This window comes from Lepidochelys olivacea (assembly GCF_965140295.1).
Source record: "Lepidochelys olivacea isolate rLepOli2 genome assembly, chromosome: 19".
NCBI lineage: Eukaryota > Metazoa > Chordata > Testudines > Cheloniidae > Lepidochelys > Lepidochelys olivacea.
The window spans coordinates 10,212,489-10,221,480 of record NC_140429.1 but is presented as its reverse complement, the minus strand read 5'-3'; the positions used below and the strand labels follow the sequence as shown (position 1 = coordinate 10,221,480).

General features: G+C 49.0%; 1 protein-coding gene across 2 annotated transcripts in view; it reads right to left on the bottom strand.

Moving 5' to 3' along the window:
- The window catches only part of ARID1A (AT-rich interaction domain 1A), an 82,963-nt gene that overhangs the window by 1,188 nt on the left and 72,783 nt on the right, over positions 1 to 8,992 (bottom strand). For both annotated transcript variants that reach the window (XM_084652420.1, XM_084652419.1), the window contains exons 13-20: positions 6,845 to 6,977; positions 6,294 to 6,466; positions 5,963 to 6,113; positions 5,707 to 5,838; positions 5,464 to 5,560; positions 3,038 to 3,905; positions 2,607 to 2,737; positions 1 to 1,680 (exon numbers count right to left, since the gene is read on the bottom strand). The exon at positions 1 to 1,680 is cut by the window's left edge. In XM_084652420.1, coding sequence (XP_084508546.1) covers positions 1 to 1,680; positions 2,607 to 2,737; positions 3,038 to 3,905; positions 5,464 to 5,560; positions 5,707 to 5,838; positions 5,963 to 6,113; positions 6,294 to 6,466; positions 6,845 to 6,977 — 3,365 coding nt within the window. The remainder of the gene's footprint in view (positions 1,681 to 2,606; positions 2,738 to 3,037; positions 3,906 to 5,463; positions 5,561 to 5,706; positions 5,839 to 5,962; positions 6,114 to 6,293; positions 6,467 to 6,844; positions 6,978 to 8,992) is intronic.

The following is an 8,992-nucleotide window of genomic DNA, read 5'->3' as shown; positions in this document are numbered from 1 at the left end:
ACAAATAACTTGTGAAACCAACGAGTTCATCAAAGGCGACACGGAGATGTCCAACAGCCGCGACTCGTATAACGTGAACTCAGAGTGGTTCTCGTCCACTTTGGCCAGGGCAAGCAGCGCCCGAGCTGCCCGACGCATCATGTCCACACTTGTCGACTCAAAGGGAGGGTTTTGCATGTGCATCAAGCTGGCCTGACTCTGCTGGAACTGAGTGGTTGCCAGGCTGTCCTCCAAGAAGCCCAACAAGTTGCCAATGCTGCCCTTCTGCACTGCAATTGCTCTAGCTGCCAGGCTGTCGCCCTGTGCCAAGTTGGCCAGCAGTACCACAGCCATCTCTCGACACACTGGGTTCTTTCTGTCACTAAGGAAACGCACCATGGTGCTATAGACCTTCTCCAAGCGACTAAAGGGGGGAGTTGCAAGAATCAAATCCACGTTGTTGTCCTGGATGCTGAGTTTGCTGAGAGTTTCCAAAACCAGTCTCTGAGGGGAGAGGACAGCATTAGGCCCCAGGGTTGGAAAAGGATCCTGGGCCTCTGCTGATGGACATACTGCCCAGTGGAGGAGTCCATCCAGGACAGGCAAACAGATGCTTTCCGGGTACGGGGAGAGGTCCAACTGACCAGAAATGTTGGCCAGTGTAACCAGCGTGTTTTCACGCAGCATCTCCAAGCAGTCCCACCACCACTCCACCTTGTTGCAGCTCACCCCTTGGTCCTGCTCCTCTTCCTTCTCATAGGTCAGTGGTGCCTGTTTGCGTTCCGGATGCTTGTGGTGCAGGAGAATCAGTTTCCCTAGAATCAGCAGCAGACCGGGGTGCTTAGACATTTCAAAGTCATTGCCCGGCACAAACGATAAACTCCTGATGATGTTAGACACACAGACACAGCGTTTAGCTAGAGAGTCTTGCCAGTCTAGAAGGGTGCACAGGGGTGTCTCATCTTTACTGTGAGGTTCGTCCTCCAGAATTTTGATATTTCTGTGGCTCTGAGCTGGACTACTGCCAAATGGAAATTTGCTGCTTTCCTTTGTTGCTTCCGAGTTTTTGACCTCCTCCTCCGCCAGCGAACCTGGCCGTGCCGAAAGCATGTCATCCATAGTAGCTGTTATCCTTTTCTCCGGGGGACCATCAGATGGCAGATTCTCCCCCTCTCTAGTTCCTGGATTGCTCTCAGCTGTGGAACGTTTTCTCAAGGCAGAGTTGCAGGAAACTCGTTTGTGAGTTAACAGTAGCTCCATTTTGCTCTCAAAGTGGGTTTGAATGTGTTCAGTGGTGTCTCCACCACCAATCCGCCAGTGCAGCAGTCCACTTTCAAACTCCTGTACTCGCCCCAGCTTGTCTGAGTAATCTACCACAAATGGGTCGTTCTTCTGCACTATCTTGACTGGCAGCTTGTCAAATTTACTGACTAGTTTTTCCTCATTGCTCTCTAGGGGTGCTTTCTCTTTACTTGCAAATGCAGCCTCCTCTTCCTCCTCCTCTTCCTCATAGTTAGGGCTCTGTGGCTCCTCCTCTTCGTCCCCCTCTTCAGGAGGGGGACTTGAAGACTTGCAGAATCTTTCAGGATCTAATAGTGTTTTTTGTCCTGGATCTCCCACCTCATATTCCTTTAGGATCCCAAAGATTTCGATCAGGCAACGCCGGAAATATTCCACCAGTAGCTCCAGCAACCCTGGCAGCTGCAATAGAAAGAACAAGGGGAGGAGGGGAAAAAATAAATAAATCAGAGCAAGCTAGGCCAATACAAGTGATTGGGGAAGTTGGTCAGAAGAGAGTTAAGAGCTGAAACCGTATTGGCAATTAGTTTATTATTATACTGGTTACACATTACACAGTATTTGCTACTCTAAACAGACTTCCCATCTTCTGGGAAAGGGGGTAATGGAGGGGGAGAAAGAAAAAAAAAGGTCAGTCAGTATTTTACTATCCATCACTGACCACACACACAACACGCCCCTACACCCCCTTCCTGGTCACCTCCTCCTTCCTTCAAGCACAGGGTGGCAAAATACAACAGCAAATGAAACAGTATTTACAATATAGTAGTTCATATTTTTTGCTATGGCTGGGGTGAGGAGGAAGGAGGTATAACGCCACATGCACCAGACACCCAGCCAGAGCCAGTTTAGGAAGAAGGTTAGCTTCCTTGAACTGGCATCCAAACTTCAGGAAAAGAGGCGTGACAAAGACAGACAGCTACAGAAAACAAAATGGCATTGTAGCTCATCAGAGAAGATAGTCAGCCTTCAGAATTTTGCGGTGCCCTTACTGTGAAGGTAGGTTTGAACACCTCATCCCTGTTATTCCCTTTTTGTACCACAGAGAGAACACATCCACCATCCAGGCAAAACCTTGCATTTGCACACAATGCAAGCGGATAACTGTGTATACCGACAAAGTAGTCGGGCATGCAATTACCCAGACACTCTACATGTATGTATTCAGGGTTGGCCTACACAACAGTTATGTTACATTTCTGCAAATGTTGGGATGGCTGGAGGTTTGGCTCTAGATGGAGAACACCTGTATTCTGCTATCTTGTTGACAGGATTCTGAACATAGGTTAGTGCTTCAAAGACCTAGATCTCAGAGCATCTGCACCTACCTGGCTGAGGTTGAAGGTCATTATGCTGTTGTCATCATAGAGCAGGATGTTTATGGTATCCAAGGCCCACGTACTTTCAGCCAGCAAACCAGACTTCAGAGACATCATCACTCTCCATGCTTCAGGAGTTCCTGTAATACAAACATATGATACCACCAGTTCCTGGCACTAAGAAACGGAAAAAAAAAAAAAGGACTGACACTAAATATTGCTTTCTGATTCCATGGACAGCAGAGCCCATTCCACGGGGCTTTACTGACCACAGTGCAGACAAACTAAATATGCGGTGGGAGGGTGGGGCGTGATTCAGACAAGGCCACCTGAGACCCATTTCCTTTGGTGGCTCCCTTCCCAACAGCCTGCCCCAAAAGCAGTGATGGTTCTGACAGGACATCCCCAACAGCTACAGCAGAGCAGGAGCTTAGTCTTACCAATATCTTTCGTGGTCAGCCGTCTCCTTTGCTTCAACACGGGCTGCGTAGCTTCCACGGATCCGGGTGGGAAGGTGATGTCCCGTCGTGTCATGGGAGGCTGTACGGCTGCTGAGGCTATATGCGAGGCAGGGACGGGAGGTCCTGCTTTCTGCATTTTCATCCCCGAGTGCAGGAACGGAGATTTGCTGGGTGAGGTGCGGTTCTCCAGAGGTCTGGGCAGAGGTGCTGGGCTGGATACCTGAGGAATGTGATTCTGCATGCTAGGAGGGGTCTGGTAGTTAGGCTGTGGGGGCCTTGTCATTGGGGGTACCGGGGCAGAAGGACCATAAGGAGGCTGACGGTTCCCATGGGAGGGCCATGGCCCCTCATGATTTACCCTCTGATCTGCATGTAGAATTTCATCTGTTCGATTCACTCCATGATAAGCAGGCCCCTGGGCTGCAGAGCCTGAACTCTGCCGATTTGGATAGCTGTACCCTATTTCATTGCGCCCTTGCCACAAGCTGCCCTGCTGCAAGCCCTCTGGAGTAGACTGTATGGGACCACCCATCATCTGTGGTGGCATATTCTGCTGGGCAGTCGAGCCCGGGGGAGCCGAGACCCTGTCTCTGCCAAATTGGAACGGGAACTGGTTCTGCGGCCCTCCAGCAGGTCGGCGGTCAGTGGCAGGGTATGTACTCCCATACTGGTTCTCCACAGCAGGACATGTATAAGGCTGTGCAGTTTGCTGCTGGCTCGGTTGTTGGGTCTGTGCTGTAGGCAGCTGCTGCTGCCCCTGCCCGGTGCTGTACGATACGTTGTACATCTCCCCTTCGTGTCGCTTGGCAGGTGGGCCATAACTGCCATCCATCGGTCGCTTGTAATTCTACAAGGAAGATGCACAAAGCAGTTGGTAATGGAGATTATTTATAAAACGCTAAAGGCAATGCGGCAGAGCTACACAGACCAAGTGGGACTGCATCCCCAAATCATACGAATGCTACTGTCTAACCTGGACTGAGGGGAACTTTTCTAAATGGTCAAGAAGACCAACCTTCCCACATGAGGCCTGAAGAGACAGCAGCCTCCGAAGTTTACAAGCCAAGACTGATTCTTTCAGGCATTTTGAGTTTTCCTAGCTGCTTCCATAAGGGCAGCTTTCAGGGCAGGCTAACGGTCAGTGGGAAAGACTTGCCTATAAAAAGAGCTCAGCCTCTTAGCCTTTAGTACAGTCACCCCACAGTACAATCTGTGTGTGGATTCCTGTTCGGTCTCAGCAGCTTCAGCAGACCCTGTTCCAGTTCTTCCATAAATTGGACAGCAGAATAGAAGGTTCCACTGAACTCTCAGATAGGGTGTGAATCAAAAGCTACAGTTCGTACTTCTAATTGTTCCTTTCATCATAGATCTCAAAGCATCTTACAGAAGTGAGGATGACCCCTTTTTTACATATGGAAGGTCAGTTGGGCCATGACAGAACCAGGATTAAAACCCAGATCTCAACACCCAGTCCTGTGCCCTAACTACCGTGCTGTCTATCTAGGCTTCAACGTGATGCTCTAGAGCTCCAGGAAGACACTTGAGAACCAAAGTAACTGAAACCCTTGGCCCAGTGCCCTATGGCTCTGGTTGCAAAGCCAAACAAACTGCAAAGCAGTTGGAATTATTCTTAGCACAGCGCTGAAAGTGCCCTCTACTCTATGTTCACAAGCCAGACAGGATCTATCCCAAAATTGCAAGAAAAACAAGGGACTGATTGAGGCATTGCCATGAATAGCAAATTAAATTTCCTCTCTTCATTTTTATGGACGTTACACTAAACTCTTCTCTGAAAAAGGTACCCTGTATAACACTCAAGGGAGGGATATAACCCCAAAATCTTCAGCAATGGGCTCAGGAAGTGAAAAATATCCAAGAAAATTCTGGGTTGCGTGGAAGGATCCAAGTCAGAGGCAGTTACCTAGACCTATTAAGGGATGATCACCAGGCCATACATGAAATACTAGACAAACCTGCTGACTGGACACCAAAGACTGTTAGAGATACTGTGGGGATCAGACAGGTATGTTCCAGGGAGCACAAAACCCCAAGTGAAGCTTCCTGGGCTCCTGGAATCTGAACTAGTAAGTGTACTAGCTATGTACTGAAGAGCCCCCACTTTACAGAACACAGCTAACAGGACGAAATGTACACACTGCACAAAACCACAACGTGTATTACAGCAAAGTTGCATTAAAACCTGTTTAACTACTTGGAAACTGGCAGTAACATGGAAAGGTTTTGCATGATGTTTGGGCGTGTACATTCTATAGAACTCTCAAACATTACATAGAAATCAGTACAGCAGACAGCTACCCCAGAACACAATTTGCTTTTGACAACTTTCCACAGGTAAATCATCCCACGTTTCCCTGGAGCGAACTGGAGACGTTTGGGGAGCTCACCTGCTGTTGCTGTTGATATATGGTGGTTTGCTGACTGGGAAAGGGGCTGCCAGAGGATGTGCCTTGAGTGGAGAACTGATTGCCATAGGAATCATGTCTGCAGAGAGAGATTGAACAGGTGCATTACCTCCTGCCCAGGTGCACACTTAGCAATAAGGGTTTCTGAACTCCCTGTCTGTAGTGGGAGGCAGCCAGTTCTATTAACTGGCAAACGCTGCTTGCTTGGCACCAGCCGGCACCTACCGTTGCTGCTGCTGTTGCTGCTGTGGATAGCGGCTGGGAGAGTACATCCCTGAGTCAGGGGTGGAAGGCATAATGTTGGCCTGGGGAGTTCCAGTTCCTAAGCTTCCCTCGGGTCCCATTCCTGGTTCCGTCCTGCACAAACACATACACTTGTCAAGGCTGCTCCTTTGTTCCTCTAGAGGAAAGAGGCTACCAGAGAAGTCACTGTTGTGAATAAGGGATACACTATTACACTTAGAGTCCAGCAAGCCCTCACCTCACTCTGTCGTAAGGACCTCCATAGGGATAATGTTGCCGTTGTCCCAGGGCCATGTTACCCATCCCTGGACCTGCAGCACGATTATACGGGTCACCCATACCAGTGTTGGGGCCCTGCCCTGAGGACATGAAGGGGTCACTTCCTGGAGCTGGGAGAGGAAAAGAAAGAATCAGCACAGAAAGTTCACCTTGGAATCAGAAAAAAACATTTTCCCCTTTTGCAGGAGATGGATGGCTCTGGCCCAGGGGCTGCATATATCCCGAAGGCACCTTTCAGGGGTTAGACAGTTCAATGGGTTAAGTGCTTCTGTATAAAAGAGCTCCATCACCTTTCCTCATACTGCTATAAGGATCCTTATTTGGCTCGTAGGACATGCGACCCATCATGTCAGAGGTATTCATGCTGGGCTGGTACCCGGGATTTGGAGTCATGGAGTTCCGCTTCTGGAAAGTGGGGTCACTGCCATCTGCAAAGGCATCCTGAAGACCTACTGAGTTACTCCTGATATAATACAAGAACATACTCTTTAGAGTAAAGTCCTGTGCCACTCTTCGCCCCCACACCCCAGATCACCCATCTTGTAGGTGAGGAGGGGGTATCCTATCCCCCTTCCTGACAGACCCATCAAAAGAGGAAAGAAATCCTTGTTTCCCTTCAGAAAGGGAAACCCCCTAGGAGAGACTAACAATGATTACACAGATGATGGGATATAGTTGCCAATTCCACAGCTTCACTACCAGTTATTACAAAATGAGCGTGACTCGTGCAACTGACCAAAACGCTCACCTTGGCCCCAACTCAATTGCTAGCGAACATTAGCAATCCTGCCAGCAACACAGGCTCTTTGCTCACAGCAGACAGAATGTGGCAGTGTAATACCTGATGCCTGGCAAAGGGGGCATCTGACTGTGTGGTGTAGACGCTGGCGTTGGTGGTTTCAAATCTCCTCCCTCTGCCATAGAGCTGCTGGTGGATTGAGGTGTCTGAGGACCCTGCATGGAGCCTGAACCCGCTGCAAGCAGAGAAAGCCAGCATGAGTAGATATGCACCAGACAGAAGAGGTCATCCAGAAACACTCCAGAATCTCAGCAACTCCAAAAATCAAGAGACACACCCTGAAGGAGTGGTATGGCCATTCTCAAAACATGGACAGGTAAAACCTCTCTCTAACCCTCCCTCTAAAACAGAACCTGTTTGAAAGATAAAGGAAAGCAACAGTGAATATAGCAGTACAAGGACATACCATCAGCTATCCAGACTTCCCAACAAATCCATACACAACATGTTGAGCTGTGAGAATGCTTAAGGCTCTCATAATTCTCTGTCAGAAAGAATGTGTCTTATGTTTTCTATCCAATTGTCCCACCCTCACCCCTTTAAAACATCTCCCACCATACTGGACAAGCTTCCCAGATTATGTGGTGTCAGAGGAAGATGCTTAGCTGTGTACCAGGCTGCACAGAATTAAAATGTTTCTCCAGCAAGTGTGACAACCCCAACCCCAATATCAGAGTTAGCAGCCCGGCACCTTCATGTTCACACCATACTCAAGGCAAAGATAGTGAGTTCGATGTCTCATAAGGCTCACATCCTTTACGAGATGGAAACTCCACTGCCTTCAGGGGAAGTAACTCTGATTTTGTACTGCACGGCTCCTTTCTCTGATGTGCCCTTTCCGGTGGGGATTCTTTCAGGAGAACCCTAGAAGCACTCCTAAGCCATCTTGGGATAGGCTCTTAGGAACAGGGACCAGAGAAAGAACAGCACTTTCAATGAATGACAAAGCCCTTGTTTAGCAAAGAAGTGGAGGATCAACTGAGACAAAGAAGCTACGGAAAACCCTCGCTTGAAAATCCTAGGCCACCACGTGTAACCAAGCACACAGCGAGCTCAGGGAGTTCCACTATTCCATGGAACTACTGCTATGCTCCTTGCAGCTGGCAAGAGCTGAACTCTTAATTAATGTTTCCATTAGTTACCATTCCCAGCACCCGATCTCCCTCAGCTTCAGCCTTGCTGGTTGATGAGTCATTTCAGCTATTCATTAAAATCCTCTAAGGTCACATACAGGTCATGTTTGTTTATGCCCCACCTTCCTGGCACCCTGTCCCTCTCCCCCCCCTTCCTCCCTCTCAGTCTGGGGACTTCTCCACAGAAGGAAGGGCAGTCAAGCTCAGCAGGGAGCTTCATTCATAACCTCCCCCACGCCCTTCTTCGCTATTCATTAGCATTTCAGCTCCACTCCCGCCCCCCTGGGAATTCAGCGCTGGGCTCCACTGCATTAGAACGCACAGACATCAACAGGAAGAGGCTGTTTGTCCCCATCCCCTGCTGTCTCTCCTACTCACTATTTTACAAACAGTTGGAGACAAGCCAATTCCATCCTCTGAGAATAAAACCTAACAGCCCGCTGGAGGCACCTCCCAGGGGACACCCAGCCAGTCACACTCAGGAACCCAAGAAGGGAAGGGGGGGCGGGGAGAGAAAGAGGAGGAAGCCCAGAAGGCTATATCCAGACTCCTGGGAACACAAGTCACGCAGCTTTGGGCGGGGAGGGGGGGCGCAAACTGCACACTAAATGGTTTTACAGTGAGGATTGCCTGAGCAGGGCATACGTTTCATTAGACACTCTCCAGTAGCCTTACCCCATCACACACACCGAGGAAGTCCCTATGTATTCCACAGCTACAAAACATACCCCTTAATGCAGAATTGTATATTGAAATCTAAGCCTCCATTAAGATGAAAATAAGTGGAAAGCGATCTTCACAGCCAGAAGGGCCAGCAATCAAAGGCAAACAGAGTAGTCTGCAAACAGCCTGAAGCAACAGCTCTGAGTGATATGAACTGCCTCCATTCATCTTCATGGAGTGTTAACTTGGTATGCCAGCAATAGCAGCTTAAATGCATTCAGTGGTGGACATGCAGGGCATAGCTTTGGAAACCAGAACTCAAACTTTTCCACTCCACCACCAAAAGAGAGTCACTCACCTCTTCCTTGTTTGCAAGAGAGGAACAGAAGCATCC